Genomic DNA, 19,546 nt, shown 5'->3' with positions numbered 1-19,546 from the left:
CGCAGTTACACCGGCGCCACTCCCCAGTTTTTCCTCCGCTACATTGATGACTGCATCGGCACCATCTCACGCTCCCATGAGGAGGCTGAACAGTTCATCAACTTCACCAACACATTCCACCCCGACCTTAAATTCACCTGGACCACCTCTGACAGCTCTCTCCCCTTCCTGGACCTCTCCATCTCCATCAATGACGACCGACTCAACACTGACATTTTCTACAAAGCCACCGACTCCCACAGCTACCTGGATTACACTTCCTCCCACCCTGCCTCCTGCAAAAATGCTATCTCCTATTCCCGATTACTCCACCTCTGCTGCATCTGCTCCCAGGAGGACCAATTCCACTACAGAACACATCAGATAGCCTCCCTCTTTAAAGGCTGCAATTTCCCCTCCCACGTGGTTGATGATGCCCTCCAGCACATCTCATCCACTTCCCACACCTCCGCACCCCATCCCTCCAACCGCAACAAGAGCAGACCCAACAAGTCCTCACCTTCCACCCCACCAAACTCCGCAAACATCACATCATTCTCGACCATTTATGCCACCTACAAATGGATCCCACCACCAGATATATTTCCCTCCCCGACCCTATCCGCTTTCTGTGAAAACCGTTCCCTTGCAACTAACTTGTCAACCATCCTCCCTTCTCTTCCCCCTCCTCCCCAACAACCCACCCTCTCCTCCTGGCACCTTCCCCTGCCACCACAGGAATTGCAAAACCTGCACCCACACCTCCCCCCCCCCCCCCCCCCCCTCCTCACCTCCATCCAAGGCCCCAAAGGAGTCTTCCACATCCAAAGTTTCACCCACATTTCCACACATCATTTACTCTCCGTTGCTCCCGATGCGGTCTCCTGTATGTTGCCTACTTGCAGAGTGCTTCAGAGAATATCTCCGGGACACCCGCACCAACCAACCCCACCGCTCTGTGGCCGGACACTTCAACTCTCCCTCACATTCTGCAGAGGTCATGCAAGTCCTGGGCCTCCTCCATAGCCACTCCTTTACCACCCAACACCTGGAGGAAGAACGCCTCATCTTCTGCCTCGGGACCTTCCAACCCCATGGCATCAATATGGACTTCACCGGTTTCCTAATTTCCCTTCCCCCCACCTTACCCCAGTTCCAACCTTCCAGCTCAGGACTGTCCTCATCCATCCATCTTCCTTCCCACCTATCTGCACTCTCACCTCCCCCCTCACCTCCGACCTATCACCTTTAACCCCACTTCCATCCACCTCTTGCACACTCAGCTACCTTCCCCCCAGCCCCAGCCCCCTTCACATTTATCTGTCCACCCAAGAGGCTCCCAGCCTCATTCCTGATGAAGGGCTTTTGCCTGAAATGTCAATTTTCCTGTTCCTCGGATGCTGCCTGACCTGCTGTGCTTTTCCAGCACCACTCTCTTGACTACCTTCTGAAATGGCCCAACAAGCATCAACTACTACAAAGTCAAACACAAAAGGGTTGAAACCTGACAGAGCACTTCGCATTGACTGAGGCACCGATGACAATGGCCAATTCAGCCCTTCAGGTCTTATTAACATCCGGGAGCTGGTGCACAACTGGAAGAACAATCCGACACACCAGTGAAGCCCGACATGTCCAGTCTACACTCTATTATCTAAGTAAGGGGAGACGTCACCAGCAGTGCTATCAAGCAACGCTGACTTGGCAATAACCTGTTCATCGATTCCCAGTTTGGGTCTGGTCAGGACCACTGAGCTCCTAACCTCATTACAGCCTTGGTTCAAAGATGGAGAAAAGAGTTGAATTCCAGAGGTGAGCCTGAAACCCATGGCATCATATCTTACAATGCCCCAGCCACACTGTCACTGTCCCTGGGTATCTGCTTCTTCATGTTGTTCATGTCAAATAATGCTTGGAGGAAGCGTGGAGGGTCTCAAGGGCAAAGAACATACTGTGGGTGGGGGGGGCCTCAGTGTCCACCATCAAGAGTGGCTCAGCAACAGCTGATACGCTAGGTGCTGGGGGAACCAATAAAATGGAAAAACATTAACTGACCTCATTCTTGCTGAGCTGCTTCCCGCAGATGCATCATTGGGGTGGCCACTGCACACTGCCATTGTGGAGACAAAGTTCATATTGAGAAAACCCTCCACGCGTAGCACCATCGCCATCCTAAATGGCACAGATCTCCAACAGATGGAGCAACTCCAGACTGGGATCCACGCAGCAGTGCAGGGCCCTCAACAACCTGAATTGTACTCCAACATAACCTGCAATCTCTCAACCTGGCATAAGCTCCACTCAGCCACTACCATCAAGTTGGGAAATTAACCCTGGTTCAGCGGAGAGTTCAGAGGACACGTCAGGAACAGCAGCAGGCTTAGCCAAAAATGAAGTGTCAACCTGGTGATGTTACAACACAGGACGAAAGGCATGAAAAAGCAGAAGCAGCAATTGCTAGTGAACAAAGCAATTCCACAAACTGCATATCAGATCCAAACTGCAGTCATGCTATGTCCAGTTGTGAATGCTGGTGAACAGTTAAACAACTCACTGGAGGAGGCAGTTCACAAGTACCTCTATGAGGGGAAGGCTAGCGCAATATTGCAAAAGATAAGGCTGAAGCATTTGTACCAGAAGCGGCGAGTGGATGATCCATCTCAGCCTCCTTCCAAAGTCCCTAGCATCACAGGTGCCAGTCTTCAGCCAATCGATATCAAGTAATGGCTGAAGACATCTGATAGGGCAAAGACTCCTCCAATAAAACTGAAGATTCGTGCACAAGAACTTGTCACACCCCTAGCCAAGCTGTTTCAGTACACCAACCACACTGCCATCTGCTTGAAATAGGAGATAGCTGCTTGGTTATGTCCTGTACACACAAAGCCAAGACAAATTCAACCTATCAATTACTGCCCCAGTCTACACTCGATTATCAAAGTAAGGGGAGGCGTCACCAGCAGTGCTACCAAACAGCATTGACTTAGCAATAGCCTGCTGATAGAATTCAAACTGGGAATCACCAAGGACCACTATTCTCCTGACTTCATTACAACCTTGGTTCAAAGATGGAAAAGAGAGATGAGTTCCAAAGGTGAGGTGAGAGTGACAGCCCTTGACATCAAGGCTGCATTCAACCGAGTGTGGCATCAAAGCTGCATTATCAAAACTGGAATCAATGGAAATCAGGGCATTCATTCCGAACAATAAAGGGAGATGATTGCACTTGTTCGACGTCAGTCATCTCAGCTCCAGGACATCTCTGCAAGAGTTCCTTGAAGTAGTGTCCTAAAACAAACAATCTTCACCTGTCTCAGCAACGACCTTTCCTCCATCATAAGGTCAGGAGTGGGGGTGTTCTTCATCATTTGCAACTTACTAGTTACTGGAGCAGTCCATGACCAAATGGAGCAGGGTCCAGACAGTAACCAAGATGATTCATACCAGGGAAGTGCCAGACAATGATCAGCTCCAACAAGTGAGAACCTAACCATCACTCCTTGACAGTCACATGAATTACCCCCTGAACCTTCCCACTATCAACATCTTGGAGGTTACCACTGACTTAAACAGGACTAGCCATATAAATACAGTGGCTTCAAGAGCAGGTCAGAGATGGGAATACTGCAGCGAGTAACTCCCCTCCAGTCTCCCCAGATCCTGCCCACCTTTAACGAGGTACAATTTAAGGACAGCGGTGCCGAGCTGCAGGACAAAACAGCTTACTTGATTGGTATCCCAATGTACCAGCTTGAACATTCACTCTCTCCACTCAGTGCTCATTGGTAGTAGTGTGTACCATCTAAAGAGGCACTGCAGGAATTCACCATCTTCCAAACCATGACTGCTAACCCCTAAAGGACAACGGCAGCAGATACACAGGAACATTCCCCTAGAGACTGATTACTAAACTTAGTGATAGATTTTTTAGATTAGATTACAGTGTGAAAACAGGCCCTTCGGCCCAACAAGTCCACACCGACCCGCCGAAGCGCAACTCACCCATACCCCTACATTTACCCCTTACCTAACACTACGGACAATTTAGCATGGCCAATTCACCTGACCTGCACATCTTTGGACTGTGGGAGGAAACCGGAGCACCCGGAAGAAACCCACGCAGACACGGGGAGAATATGCAAACTCCACACAGTCAGTCGCCTGAGGCGGGAACTGAACCCGGGTCTCTGGCGCTGTGAGGCAGCAGTGCTAACCACTGTGCCACCGTGCCGCCCACACGGACTAAGCCCCACCCTCTGCAACTGGATCCTCAGTTTCCTGACTACAGGCCACAATCAGTGAAGATTGGGGACAATATTTCATCCTCATTAACACGCAAGACTGGAGCCCCCCAGGGGTGTGTACTCAGCCCCCTACTGCAATCACTGTATACTTCCGACTGCGTCACCAAATACCAGACTAATGCCATTTACAAGTTCACTGATGACACCACCATTGTCTGTCGAATCTCAGATGGCGATGAAACGGACTACAGACGGGAGGTGGAATACCTGGAAAAATGGCGCACTGAGAACAACCTAGCTCTCAATGCCAGCAAAACCAAGGATTTTCAGCGGGATGTTACTCATGCCCCCGTACACATTAACAGCACAGAGGTGGAATGAGTGGAGAGTGTCAAGCTCCTGAGAGTGGTCATCCACAACAAGCTTTCTTGGACTCTCCATGTGGACGCACTGGTTACAAAGACTGAACAACGTCTCTTCTTCCTCAGGCAGCTGAGGAAATTTGGCATGACGGTGAATACCCTCGCCAACCTTTATAGGTACGCCATCGAGAGCATTCTGTCTGGATGTATCACTACCTGGTATGGCAACTGTACCATTCAAGATCGGAGACGGTTACAGAGAGTGGGGAACTCGGCCCGGACAATCATAAAGGCCAACCTCCCATCTACAGAATCCATCTACCAGGCCCGCTGTCAAGGAAAGGCCGCCAGCATTCTCAAAGATCCATCCCACCCTGGCAATGTTTTTCTACAACCTCTACCATCGGGGAGAAGGTACAGAAGCCTGAACACACGCACCAGCCGGTTTCGAAACAGTTTCTACCCTGCTGTTGTCAGAATACTGAGTGGACTCTCAAACTCTTCACATTCGCCGGGACCTGGTGATTTTGTTTTTGCTGCTGGGGACCTATTATTTACTATCTGTGCTACTTCACTCTGTGATCTGCCTGTATTGCTCACAAGACAAAGCTTTTCACTGTCCCTCGGTACACGTTCAACTCAAATCAACAATCCTCCCCACCTCTAAAAATCCTCCTCCAAGCCAATCTTGACTTGGAAATACATTGCTGTTCCTTCCAGGTCCCAAACAGGACTATGGGGGTGACTACAGCAGCTCACCACAACCACCTTCAAGGGCAACTAGCAACGTGCAATAAATGCTGGCCCAGCAAGCAACACCCCTATTGAGTTTTTTTATTTAAGAGGTGCTGTGAAGCCTGCTCCAGTGAACTACACCCTCCCGACACAAAGGTTTTCCTGGACTCTGAACTGTTAAGTTGGGGGAGGTATGGCCAGCTGTAGGACCCGTATCTTTTTTTTTTACCCTCACTGGTTAGACCAGCACTTGCTGCTCGTCCCTAATTGCCCAGAGGGCCGTTCAGAATCAACCACGTTGCTGTGGGGCTGGAGTCACATGTAGGCCAGACCAGGTAAGGACAGCAGATTCCTTTGTCAAAAAGGACATTAGGGAACCAGGCGGGTTTTTCCAACAATCGACAATGGGTTGACGGTCATCATCAGACTCTATTCCAGATTTTTTTGTTTTTCCAAAATTGAATTTAAACTCTGCCACGTACCAAGGTAAATTCAAACCCGGAACATTCTTGGGTCTCTGGATGAACAGTCTAGCGATAATACCATCACCATCCCTTGCCAAAAAACGTACATGAGTACACAGAAACCTCAAAAAGGAAAAACAAAATGAGGGGGGTATGGAAAGGACAGAGTTTGAACTGCGTAGACCTAGATTACAATTTGTCTGTAATTCATACCGTTTTTCTCGTGAATCTGAACCAGTGATTTGTAGGACTGCTGGGCCCGAGTGAGGCTATATTGCGACTAGAAAAAAAAAAGCAGAGGTTATGGTTTGTTAAAAAAAAAAACAGACCTGCATTGCTGTAGCACCTTTCACAGCCCTGGATATCCTATTGCACTTAACAGCCAACAAGGCTTTTTGTTTTGAAAAAAAAAAGTAGTCACTGTCGAAGAGCTAACTTTCACACAGCAAGATCCTACACTGATAATGAGCTGGTAATCTGTTGGCGACATGGGGTTCAATACTGGTGCCAGGGAGAACTTAGCCTGCTCTTCAGAATATTGATGAGTGGCTCTCCAAAATCAACTCGAGGGCAGATGGTTTCAATTGATCATCTGAAAGACCATCTTGCGCTGACATTTCGATGCCCTCTGGGTACTACTGCCTGCTGAGTAACTGTTGTTGCTGTGGTACTGAGATGATGATAACAGCCTGGGGTTTCTGAGGCCCCTGACGTGGGTCCTGAAAATGGGAAGGATAGAGACTCCACAAGCAAGGAGAGCACACACACACACACACACGGGACTATGGAGGAAACGTACTCCATGGCACACTAGTCTACAGCAGCTAGAACCAGGAGTCACAGATTTGGGACACAGTAGGCTGTTTAGGACGGAGATAAGCATGGTGTAATTCTCTACCACAGAAGGCTGGATATTTTAAAAAGTTAAAAAATCACACAACACCAGGTTTAATTGGAAGCACTAGCTTTCGGAGCGCTGCTCCTTCATTAGGTGGTTGTGATTATACCAAATAAACCTGTTGGACTAAAACCTGGTGTTGTGTGATTTTTTAAACTTTGTACACCCCAGTCCAACACTGGTATCTCCAAATCAGTATTATATAAAAAAAATGATAAATTGCTTGCCTTCATTGGAAGGAACATTGAGCATAAGGGTAGACAAGTTATGCTGCAGCTTTATCGAACTTGGAATATTGCGTACAGTTCTGGTCGCCACACTACCAGAAGGAGGAGGATGCTTTAGAGAGGGTACAGAAAAGGTTTACCGGGATGCTGCCTGGTATGGGGGGATTTTAGTGATGAAGCAAGGTTGGATAGACTGGGTTTCACTGGAACACAGGAGGTTGAGGGGACAGCCTGATAGAAGTTTAAAAGATCGTGGATGGCAATGATAGAGTGGGAAGTATGAGGCTTTTCCCCCATGGGTGGCAGGGTCAAAGATGAGGGGACACAGGGTCGAGGTGCGGAGGAGTGGTGGGAAGAGAGGGAGATGTGTGAGGCAAGGTTTTCACACAAAAGTGGGGGTGAGTGCTTGGAACATGTTACCAGAGGATGCAGACACGACAGCAGTGTTTAAAAAGGCACCTGGACAAATACATGAACAGGACGGAAATAGGGGATACGGATCCTGTAGATGGAGACAATTATAGTATGGAAGAGATAAATGTGTCAGCGCAGGCTTGGAGGGCTGAAGGGCCTGTTCCTGCGTTGTATTGTTCTTGTATGGGGTATGGAGGGAAAACAGGAATGTGGCAGTGAGACAGAGGATCAGCCATGATCCTATTGAAGGGTAATGGAGCTCAAAGGGCTGAATGGCCTATTCCTACTCCCCATTTCTATGGATGGCTAGCTGTTCAATTCGCTTGAAGTGCCTGGATAGAGGGGGTAAATACCTTGTGATATGAAAGACTCAGTCTCTTAACATTCCTTATTACTGTGAAGACAGCAGACAGACATAAACCTCACCACCCCTCCAAACACAATGGACGTCACCTGGCTTTCCCCCCGCCCCCCCCAATCCGAGCACAGCTCACCTTATTGGCTCCAAACTGAATTCTTGCTTTTCCTTTCACCAGCGTTGCACTAATCTGCATAATGACAGACTCGATTGAGTAAGCACTACTCCAGCCCTGGGGTAGGGAAAGAGGGACCGTTGATAGGCAAAACAAAAACACAACGTAAGAGGTTAGTCTGGTGTAAGTCAGAGAGAGACACAGAGTCTCTTGGAGAATGGGGGAGGCAGAGAAACAATGGTTCCTGTGCTGTGGAACAAGATGATCACAGGACAGGGTCACTACTCTGCACGCAAGTTTGAGAGAACTGAACCTTACTCGGGATCTGGTAATAATCACGTGTGGGGGGGGGGGGTCTCTTCGAATTCAGTTGCTCCCTTGTAGAATAGGACAGGGCAGCACATCAAGCCCACGTGACAAATTGAAGCTCCCAGCATAGTCCCACCCCCACCTTCATATCAGGTAGATAAAGGATTAGGCTGAACTGTGATGCCTACCACAGCCAGATAGCCCTCAGCCTGGCCAGGGCAGAGATGGTGCTGTTGGACCTAACCAGGCAGAAGCTATTGCCCTGCAGGATGCAGTACTCTGAGGTATTAAAAAGGCAGTCGTGGTCATTCTAACTGGAGATACAACGCAGCGGGAGTTCAACTCCAAGGATGGCCAGTGGGATTGGATTTATTGATTCAAGTGAAAGTCATTAAAGAAAGCCTTTTAATTAAGGCATCGATATCCTCCAGAGCCAATCTGCCCTTTCAGTGCCCAAACTGCATGCTCAGGTTTCCTGTCAAATCGCTTTGTTGGAACAAACTTACCTCTTAGTACAGGAACAGCATAGGAACTCTATGAAGGAGTAATTGGATTGGTGGGTGGAGGTGTGCCTGATAGTACAGGATTGCAGTACTTTGTTTCAATTCGGAATGGTCACACAGGCCTGTACTGGCTCTCTGAACGAGCCCTGAACAAGTTGAATGGATGGCACAGACCTGATGGGGTGAATTCTGAATCCCGCCAGAACCGGTTGGGACTCACAAAGGGTTTCCCCAGTTGAATAGCCTGCATCTCGCTCACCTGTTTTGTCAGGAGCTCCATGCAAATTGCACCTCCTCCAAGGACGTAGCTGTGGAAGAAGGAAAAGTCAGTGAGGGGTGAGATACTGTGCAGGAAGTGCAGAATCAGAACTGGAAAGGGGGACCCTCAAGCCCACCCCCTTGCTCAGCACGACTGTGGTTGATCAGAGTGCAGCCTCTCCTCCATTCTACTGCCTACTCCCAAAACTCATTAACCGCCTTGAAGCTGACATCCAAATTAGGAGGACAATCAGGCCCCGCCTCCTTACCTCCCCCTCTTAAAGGCTGTCCCATCACTTCCTTCAGAACTGTCTCCTGTGTACATTGCTTTTAGCGTTTGGAAGCTTGCACAACAAGAATCCACAAGTCTCCAAGGTGTTCAGAGTGGGACTCATGTTCTTCTTCCTTCCTTCCTGTCTCTAACCAACACAGGATTCTCAATCAGAGCTCCTCTCTCAACCCTTCTGTTAGACCTGTGGGAAATTCAGTATCCATCTGAACATGAGTTTTAGTTCAACGCTTTAACTGAACGTCATCCCCGACAATGCATGTATAGCAACCTAAAAAAAACCCCAGAAATCACTAGAGAAACTCATCGGGTCTGGTAGCATTCAGAGACAGAAAGCAGAGAGTCAACATTTCAAATCCAGCGATCCTTCTGAAATTCCTGAAGAAAGCATTCTGGACTCTAAACATTAAACACTCTCTCTCTCTCTCTCCACAGATGCTGCCAGACCCACTGAGTTTCTCCAGCGATTTCTGGGGGTTTTTTTTGGATTGTTTCAGATTTTCAGTATCCGCAGTTCTTTGCTTGACTTTAAAGTTGTGAATTCCACCCCCCCCCCCCCCCGCCTCGATTATATCTGGAACTCTTGGGAGTTCACAACCTTGGCCCAAGTTTGCAGAAATATTTCTGAGAAATAGGAGGGCCTGACAGACAAAATTTCCGCTGGGATCAGAGTGGGCACAGGAGAAAACTTGGACACTTTCAGGCAGCTTTTAGTCAAGTCCCACACAAAAGGTTATGAACACAATTAAGACCACATGGGACTGAGGGAGGGATATAACAGCCTGGATTAAAAGCTGGTTAAAAAGGAGAGAGAGTAGAAGCGTAGGATAAATGGATCATTCTTGAATGAGTAAACTTTGAGCAGTGGGACGTCCAAGGATTGGATTTATTTACAATTCATATCAATGATTTGGCCGTCAAGATTAAATGCAATGTTTCCAAAGTTTGCAGAAGGCACAAAGCTGGGCGGGAGTGAGATGTAAGGGGTTGCAAAGACACTGAGGAGATTTGGACAGGCTACGAGAGTAGACAAAAATTTGGCAGATGGAATACAATATGGAGCCATGGGAGATCATCCACTTTATTTGGAAAACAGAAGTATCTCTTAAATAGAGGAAGGCTAGGAAGTACTGGACTTCAGAAACAGCTGGGGTGCCCTTGTTCGGGAGCCACTGAAAGGTAACTTACAGGCACAGCAAGTCACGAAGAAGGTAAATGGGATGTTATCCTTTATTACAGAGGATGTGAGGACAGGAGTGAAGGTACAACTGCTATAATTAGAGTCTTGGTGAGACCATACCTGGAGAACGGAGTACAGTTTTGGCTCATCAGGATATTTCCTTTGGTTTGTTTTATTTGGGGGCGGGGAGGTGCTCAGAATGAGGGACGGAGAAAAGGACGAATTTCTTCACTCAGGTAGTGGTGAGGAATTCTCTCTCACAGGGGCTGTGGAGGTTCAGTCAGTCATTGAAGATGATCAAAACACGGAGGTTAATGGATTTCTACATGTTGTGGTTCTGTTCGCCGAGCTGGGAATTTGCGTTGCAGACGTTTCGTCCCCTGTCTAGGTGACATCCTCAGTGCTTGGGAGCCTCCTGTGAGAATGAGGACATGCCGCAACCCAAAGGACTAGCCACACTACCATACATCAAGAGCATTTCCGAACTGACAGCCAGACTACTGTGACCACTAGGACTCACAACAGCACACAAACCAACAGCCACTCAGACAACAACTCACCAAAACGAAGGACCCATGAGCAAAACCAATGTAGTGTACAAAATCCCATGCAAGGTCTGAACAAAACACTACATAGGACAAACAGGAAGACAGCTAACGATCCACATCCATGAACACCAACTAGCCACGAAACGACACGACCAGCTATCCTTAGTAGCCACACACGCAGATAACAAGCAACATGAATTCGACTGGGACAACACTACTATTATAGGACAAGCCAAACAGAGAACAGCCAGGGAATTCCCACAGGCATGGCACTCATCCACAGATTCAATCAATAAGTACATCGCCCTGGACCCAATACACCAACCACTGCAACGGACAGCTGGAACTGACAACCGGAAGCGGCAGATTCAAACCACTATAAATGCTGGAGGAAACATCACAGAAGCGCTTCACAGGAGGCTCCCAAGCACTGAGGATGTCACCTAGACAGGGGACGAAACGTCTGCAACACAAATTTCCAGTTCGACGAACAGAACCACAACAACGAGCACCCGAGCTACAAATCTTCACACAGACTTTGGATTTCTACATGTCAAAAATATGCAGGGATAGTGCAGGGGAACAAAAACAAGATGTTGTTGAAATGAAAGATTGACCGCGATCTCATTGAATTGCGGAGTGGGCCCGAGGGGCTGTATCTCCTCTACGGTTTCTTATGAAAGCTGGACAGCTTGTGGTGTGTCTGAACTGGAGACTGGCAATTCCTCACAATGCAGGACAGAGCAGCAGCAAAGTATCACGTGGCTTGTGGCCTCCATTTCCTACTGGAACTAATCGCTCATCGAACACTCATAATTTCTAACAGAGATTTACAGAAAAACAAAACAGTAACTGCTGTTACTCACCCTCCACTCAGAACTGGAGAAACGACTCTTACAAAGGGTGGGTCAAAAGGAAAATTATCCTAGGAGGCAAAAAAGTAGTAGTCATATACTGAGTCCATACTGCAATTTCAAAATAAGAATATTAATTTCATAACTCCCAATTCCCACTCCTTCCCCCTTCACTGACTGTCTCCACCCACAACCCCATGTAGACCGTCTCTCACCCAACCCACAGCCCAGTGTACACTCCCCCCACCCCCCCCCCCCCCCCTCCAAAATCATGGACAAACCCACACCAATACCCTGTGTTGTCCCCCTCTCTGTGCCCTCCCACAGCTCTCCCTAGTCCTGTCAGCCTGCAGCTCCCTCGCTAGCAGCCCCCTTCCCGGTACTCACTTTAAAAGAGAAATTTAACAAAATAAAGTCGATGCCTTCTTTCTCGTGAAGGATCTGGAGGTCATTATGCAAAGCGCTGTCTTGATCAACTCTACAAGCAAAACAGCAAAATGTTAGTCAAGGAGACTAGGAGGGCAGCCTTTACAATCCTCAGTTGCTACCATAATGCCCACTCCCCACTACAGTTACAGCCTACCGAAGCTCAAACACAGTGGACTTAGATGCTGGCTACTTTCCCTGTCCCTCTGTCCTTTTGGACATACTGAGCTGCTGCAGCCGTCTGGGGGAGACAATTCCAAAGATTCCCCACCCTCCCAGTGAGGACATTCCTCCTTGTCTCAGTTGGGGATTACCCAGCCCCTTACCCTCCCGTAGGGAGGTGGATTGCTAACCAGCTCCCGGCTTCTGCGTAAAACACTTTCAGAATCTTGCACGTTTCTAAGAGACCATCTCTCTCTTCCAAACTTAAAGAGAATACAAGTCCACTCTGACAGGACAGCCCTCTCATTCTCGGGGTATCTCAACAAAGCTTGACAAGATCTCTTTTGATCTTTACAATGCGACCCCATACCATTTTCAGTTCACCCCCCGTGGTCCCCAACATCCCAGCACCGGCCAATCTTGTTGAGCTTAACAACGAAGCCAATCCGAATAGAATCAGAGGTTGTCTATTGAAGACGGAGATGAAGAGGAACCCCTTCTCTCTAAGGGGAGTGAGTCTGTGGAATTCTTCATTGCAGAGGGCTATCAAGGCTGGGTCATTCAGTATATTTGAGGCAGAGATGTTTTTAAATCAGCAAGTGGTGAAATTGAGGGTTATGGGGGAGGCAAAAGTGAGGACTGCAGATGCTGGAAATCAGAGTCTAGATTAGAGTGGTGCTGGAAAAGCACAGCAGGTCAGGCAGCGTCCGAGGTTATGGGGGAGGGGTAAGGCTGGAGAATGGCGCCGAGGATGACCTCAGACTTGATGGGCTGGTGACTCCCACTTCTGCTCCTATGTGGGTCACATGACCAAGATGAGAGGACAGGAAAAGGAGAGGGTGTGAATGGGTGAGAGTGTGGGATCATGGAGGTACCTCAGGATGTTGCCTGGGGTTGGAGTGTTTCAGCCATGACGGAGATTGCACAGTGAACACGGAGGGGGGGAGGGGACACTCGACTGAGGTGAATAGGACCCTGAGGACCTTCTCCCCCTTAGCAGAGCGGTCAGTCAGCATTGGGCATAGATTTAAGGTAAACAAAGGGGCTGAAAGTTTAAAGAGGATGAAGAGGGCAGTGGTATCTGGGACACATGCCTGAAAAGGGTGGAAGAGGCTGGATTCATCACAATATTTAAGAATTAACTTGAAATAGCCTTGGGGCAATTGCTGAATATTGAGACAATAATGTATAGATGCTTGACAACCGGCAGGCAGCGATACAGTGACGCAAAAGGCCTTTTTTAATGTTGCAAAGCTCAGCTATTACCATTACCCCTCTCTTCAGTGTAAACGGGACATGAATTACCTCATAATCGCAAAATAGAACCACTCACAGAGAGTCACTTACTTGAGAATCTTTACGTTCCAGTCGTATAGACTGTCATTAACGAGTTCAACTGCATAGTTTCCTATTGACCAGAGAGACAAGTCAATCAGCACACTTTCATACAATCCCTACAGTGTGGGAAGCAGGCCATTCGACCCACTGAGTCCACACTGACCCGCCAAAGAACATCTAATGCAGACTTACTCCCAACCTAGCCTGCACATTCCTGGGCAATTTCAGCATGGCCAATCCACCCTAACCTGCACATCTTTGGACTGCAGGAGGAAACCGGAGCACCCGGAAGAAACCCATACAGACATGGGTGGGGGAAGAATGTGCAAACTCCACACAGGCAGTCACCAAAGGCCTGTAATCGAACCCAGGTTCCTGGTGCTGTAAGCCAGCAGTGGTAACCATTGATCCACTACGTCACCTCCGTGCTTGGTCAAAGGGGTGGTCTCAATGTGAAAAAGCTTTTCGTCTTCAGTGAACTGCCAGACTCTCTCACCACCCCTAAACTCTTTAATCTTCTGCATTTATTTAGATGCCAGTTCTAACCCTGTGACTTCACAAGTAATGGCTGCTCCCTATTAGCAATGCCTGTTTAGATAGCAGCGGGATGATTATTATATCAATCCCGTCCACAGCTGACCCCTTCCACTTCTAATTACTTTTGTCTAACCACGTGGCCAGAGTTTAGTGCCCAACCCTAAATGCCCTTTGTTACGACATGGGGTAAACCCCTTTGCTAATTTAAACCATCAATACAGAAAAGATTCACCCCATGGTGTAATCTGTTAAAATTACAGAGGCAAAGAACTATCCTAGAGGTCACTATTTAAAGTAAAAATTAACTTTATTCAAGTCCAACAGAGAATATTAAAGCAAACAACTATTTACAATTCCTTTCTCTTAAACCTATCTTTTACCTCCGACTCTACAATACTAGTCCAATAAAATATCCCAATTTAAGATTTACAAGAAGAAGAAAATAATCATGTTTCAAACCCAGTCAGTTTTGCCGATTCTCCTCGGGAGATTCTCTCCAGGTCAGCCTCAGTGTTCTGCTGCACTCTGCCCACAGACAACTACCTTTCAGAGAGCTCTTGAAGCTAACAGTCTACATTTGTTGGTCTTTGGCAGTTCTCCCCTTAACTGTTCAAAATGTCCTGTTTTATACCCCAAAACATTGGATCCTTTCACTGGTTTTAATATTATCGAAATACTAAATTCAAATTTGATTGGATTTTGGTATCTTGGGTCATAATTTAAACTGATTGGCCGAATTTGAATTTGTTTTCCTTTCATGGCAACCCAGTTGCTGCTATTTGTCTTGACCCAAGTGTTACATTGCTCCCTTATTCAGGACTCTCTGTGCTTTGTCAGTCCTTGCTAGCTTTTCAACTCTCTTAAAAGGTACAGTACACCTTCATAATGCCTTGAACGCTTGACCATTGAGACTGTGGATCTGCAGTCACAGAGTCATACAATAATACAGCACAGAAACAGACCCTCCTGACCAATCAGTCCATGATGACCATGTGCCCAAACTAAACTGGTCTTATGGAGGTTTATAAAATCATGAGGGGAATAGATAGGGTAAATAGGCTTTTCCCTGGGGTGGGGCAAATCAGAACTAGAGGTCATAGGTTTAGGGTGAGAGGAGAAAGATATAAAAAAAGGGACCTAAGGGAACGTTTTCCACATAGAGGGTGGTGTGTGTATGGAATGAGCTGGCAGAGGTAGTGGTGGGGGCTGGTACAATTACAGCATTTAAAAGGCATCTGGATGGGTATATGAATAGGAAGGGTTTAGAGGGATATGGGCCAAGTGCTGGCAAATGGGACTAGATTAGGTTAGGATCTCTGGTTGCCGTGAACAAGTCGGACCGAAGGGTCTGTTTCTGTGCTGTACATCTCGATGACTCTAGTCCCACCTGCCTGCTCCTGGCCGATATCCCTCCAAACCTTTCCTATTCCAAGTTTTTTTTTTTTAAAAACGTTGTAACCGCGTCCACGTCCACCATTTTCTCAGAAAGTTCATGCCACACAGGAACCATCCTCTGTGTAAAACAAAATCTGCCCCTCATGTCTTTTTCAAAAACCTCTCTCCTCTCACATCTGCCAGAATGTTCCCAGGGGTCCAGACTAATGCTCTGTGGGTCACCGGTTCAAATCCCACCACAGCAGACTTCATTTCAGGAGGGTGGTTTTTCTCCTCCCACACACTCCTTTTATAATTCCAGTTTCTTTTTAAGAAAAAATAATTCACTTTAAATTCCACCAGCTGCCATGACGGTGTCCCCACAGCATTAGCCTGGGCCCCTTGGGGACAGTGCCATTGGTGTGACTGTGCCTAAAGCACCTCAGGGAATTTTAAAATGGTGCCTACCAATGAAATACATTTCAAGTGTTGTCACTGTCTTGGACTGAGAAGCGATTTGAGCACAGTAAGTTCCCACTGAGAGAGACACGTTGATTGTGGGACACATTTTATAGAATCCCTACACAGTGTAAAAGCAGGCCATTCAGCCCATCGAGTTTGCACACCATTCCACAGCATGAGGAACTGCATTCATTCACTCCACACCAAAAGGAGCTTGGGGGTGTGGCGAATGGTACTTAGCAACTTGGAAAGGGGTGCACAGAGTCTTTTTTTTTTAAAAATGCATTCAAGGATTGAGAGTATAGCTGGCTGGGCCAGTATTTATTGCCCATCTCCAATTGTCCCTATATACAGATAGGAGTTTCAGGATTTTGACCGAGTGACATTGAAGGAATGGCGATGTATTGCCAAGTCAGGACGATGAGTGGCCTTCTAGATGATAGTGGTCATAAGGTTTGGAAGATGCTGTCTGAAAGGAGTCACTGCAGTGCACCTTGTAGACAGGCACACTGCTGCGACTGAGTGGTGGAGGGCGTGGATGCGGTGCCAGTGATGTTGGCTGCTTTGTCCTGGATGGTGCTGAGCCTTTTGAGCATGGTAACTGAAAGAAAGACAAAGGCAGTGCGTATGTGGGAGAAGCAGTCCCTGCAAATTGCCCTTGATGCCACTCTGGGGAATATATCACTGTTCCTTCAGGTACCACTGGGTCAAAATACAGGAATTTCCTCCCTAACAACACTGTGGAAGTTCCTACACCATATAAACTGCAGCAGTTCAAGGCGGCAGCTCACCACCACCTTCGCAAGGGACAGTCAGAGACAGGGAATAAAAACTAGCACAGGCAGTGACCCCACATCCTTTGAATAATTTTTGTTGCAAACTCCTGTATTGCAGATGACACCTAAATTGGTGGTACAGCGGTGGACAATGAAGGTGGTCATCTAAGATTACAAAGAGATCTTGATCAATTGGGTCAATAGGCTGAGGAGGGGCAGATGGAATTTAATTTGGATAAGTGCAAGGCGTTGCATTTTGGTAACATAAACAAGGACAGATTATGCAGTTTAATGTGGAAAAGTGAGCGCTAGTTCACTTTGGAAGGAGTAACAGGAATGCAGAGTACTGGGCTAATGATAAAACTCTTGGCAGTGTAGATGAACAGAGACCTCGGTGTCCAGGTGCACAAATCCCTGGAAGTTGACACCCGGGTTGATGAGGTTGTTAAGAAGGCATACGGTGTGTTGGCGTTTATTGGTCGGGGGATTGAGTTTCGGAGCCACGGGGTCATGCTCGAGCTGTACAAGACACTGGTGCGACCACACCTGGAGTAATGCATGCAGTTCTGGTCACCCCGCATTATAGGAAGGGTGTGAAAGCTTTGGAAAGGGTTCAGAGGAGATTTACCAGGATGTTGCCTGGTATGGAAGGAAGGAAGGTCTTACGAGGAAAGGCTGAGGGAACGGAGGCAGTTTTCATTGAAGAGAAGATGGTTGAGAGGTAACTTCATAGAGATGCATGAGATAATCAGAGGGTTAGACAGGGTCGATAGTAAAAGCGTTTTTCCTTGGATGGTGAAAGCTAACACGAGCGGACATAGCTTTAAATTAAGGAGTGATAGATTTAAGACAGATATCAGCGGTAATATCTTCAGAGTAGTAGGGGAGTGGAATGGCCTGCCTGAAACAGTAGGAAACTCACTGACGCTAAGGGCATTTAAATGAGCATTGGACATACACAGATAATAATGTCCGGTGTAGGTTAGATGGCCATCAGATTAATTTCACAGGTCGGTGCAACATCGAGGGCTGATGGGCCTGTACTGCGCTGCAATGTTCTATGTTCATTGTTCAAGCACTTACACAGTTAATGATAGGGCCCTGGGTAGTGTTGTAGAACTCACACACCTAGGGGTTCAGGTACATAATTCTTTAAAGTTTGCATCACAGATAGTCAGGGTGGATAAAGCGGCATTTAGTACGCTTATTCTAGGAGCTGGGACGTCACGTCCAGGACATTGGTGAGGCCTCTTCTGGAGTACTGTGCTCTTTGGGAATACTCACTTCTGATCATCCTGCTACAAGAAGGAATTTATTAAACTGGAGAGAGTTCGGAAAAGATTTACCAGGATGCTGCCAGGAATGGAAGGTCTGAGATATAAAAATAGACTGGATAGGCTGGGATTTTTTTTTCCACTCGAGTGTAGGAATTTGAGGGATGACCTTAGAGGTTTATAAAATCATGAGGGCATGTATAAGATGAGTGATTTGGGTCTTTTCCCACGGGTAGGGGATAGTTCAAAACTAGAGGGCATTTTGTTTAAAGAGAGAGGAGAAAGATTTGAGGACATGAGGGAGAATATTTTTACACAGAGTGGTTTATGTATGAAACAAAGTTCCAGAGGAAGTAATAGATGCAGGTATAGTTACAACATTTAAAAGACATTTGGATAAATCCATGAACAGGAAACGTTTGGAGGGATATGGGTCGAGCGCAGGCAGGTGGATGAGTTTAGTTTGGGAATATGATTGGTGTGGACTGGTCTGTTTCCATACTGTACATCTCTGTAACCCTAAAGACAAACCCTTGGGCTCACAACAAACAGTTTAGTCGATGGAAACTCCTTACCTGCTTTAAAACTCTCTGACCGGTAAATATCCCGGAGCTCTTTCATTAGTCGGTCAGTGGCCTGAACAGAACCTGACACTGCCCCCTGCAAGAACAACAAGCAGTATACAAGTCAGCAACAAAACGTTTAATTTTATCAACATGATCATGATTCAACACTCCACTCCCCCCTCCCTCACATTGCCATATTTCTCTTCAGTTCGGAGCTGTTTTGTTGCTGCCTCCTGCTGGCCACTTCTCTCCCTCGTTGCCGACAAGAACTTGGACTTGTGTAGCATGCTCAGTACAGGAAACCTGTAAGGGACCTTGTCAGAAGCCAAGTCAGGCTTGTTTCAGTGCATCACTTGAGCAGATGTTAGGGACAGGGGTCCAAAAGCTGGGTCTGACGAACAAGGAGGGAGGGGGAGAGGGAGGGGTTTAGGGAGACAATTCTGGATCATGCGATCTCCTGGAGGTAGGGCCCTCACTGGGAACCGGGGCAATGCATAAGAGGCCAGAGGTGGGAGTGCAGGGATCTGACTGCCTCCTCACTGGGAGGGGGGGGGGGCAGTGTTAGCTTAGATTCTCCTACAGTATGGAAACAGGCCCTTTGGCCCAACAAGTCCACACCAACTCTCCGAAGAGTAGCCCACCCAGACCCCATTCCCCTCCGACTAATGCACCTAACACGATGGGCAATTTAGCACGGCCAATTCACCTGTGGGAACCTTTGGAGTGTGGGAGGAAACCGGAGCATCCGGAGGGAACCCACGCAGGCACGGGGAGAATGTGCAAACTCCACACAGACAGTCGCCCGAGGCTGGGACCCTGGTGCTGTGAGGCAGCAGTGCTGACCACTGAGTCACCGTGCCGCCACCTCATGGAATGTGTTGGAATGGTTATAGT

The 19,546-nt window shown here is 47.6% G+C and overlaps 1 protein-coding gene across 1 annotated transcript in view; it reads right to left on the bottom strand.

Moving 5' to 3' along the window:
- The window catches only part of LOC122544761 (ubiquitin-conjugating enzyme E2 Q1), a 50,615-nt gene that overhangs the window by 2,484 nt on the left and 28,585 nt on the right, over positions 1-19,546 (bottom strand). Inside the window, exons 6-12 of the mRNA XM_087985144.1 lie at positions 18,662-18,746; positions 13,673-13,733; positions 12,125-12,215; positions 11,750-11,808; positions 8,868-8,916; positions 7,818-7,913; positions 5,998-6,064 (exon numbers count right to left, since the gene is read on the bottom strand). Of these exons, the coding sequence (XP_087841270.1) occupies positions 5,998-6,064; positions 7,818-7,913; positions 8,868-8,916; positions 11,750-11,808; positions 12,125-12,215; positions 13,673-13,733; positions 18,662-18,746 (508 nt within the window). The remainder of the gene's footprint in view (positions 1-5,997; positions 6,065-7,817; positions 7,914-8,867; positions 8,917-11,749; positions 11,809-12,124; positions 12,216-13,672; positions 13,734-18,661; positions 18,747-19,546) is intronic.

This window comes from Chiloscyllium plagiosum, unplaced genomic scaffold, assembly GCF_037043375.1.
Source record: "Chiloscyllium plagiosum isolate Xiang-an unplaced genomic scaffold, Cpla_swu_hap1 HiC_scaffold_50, whole genome shotgun sequence".
NCBI lineage: Eukaryota > Metazoa > Chordata > Chondrichthyes > Orectolobiformes > Hemiscylliidae > Chiloscyllium > Chiloscyllium plagiosum.
The sequence above is the reverse complement of the archived record's forward strand: the minus strand, read 5'-3'. Positions and strand labels throughout refer to the sequence as shown.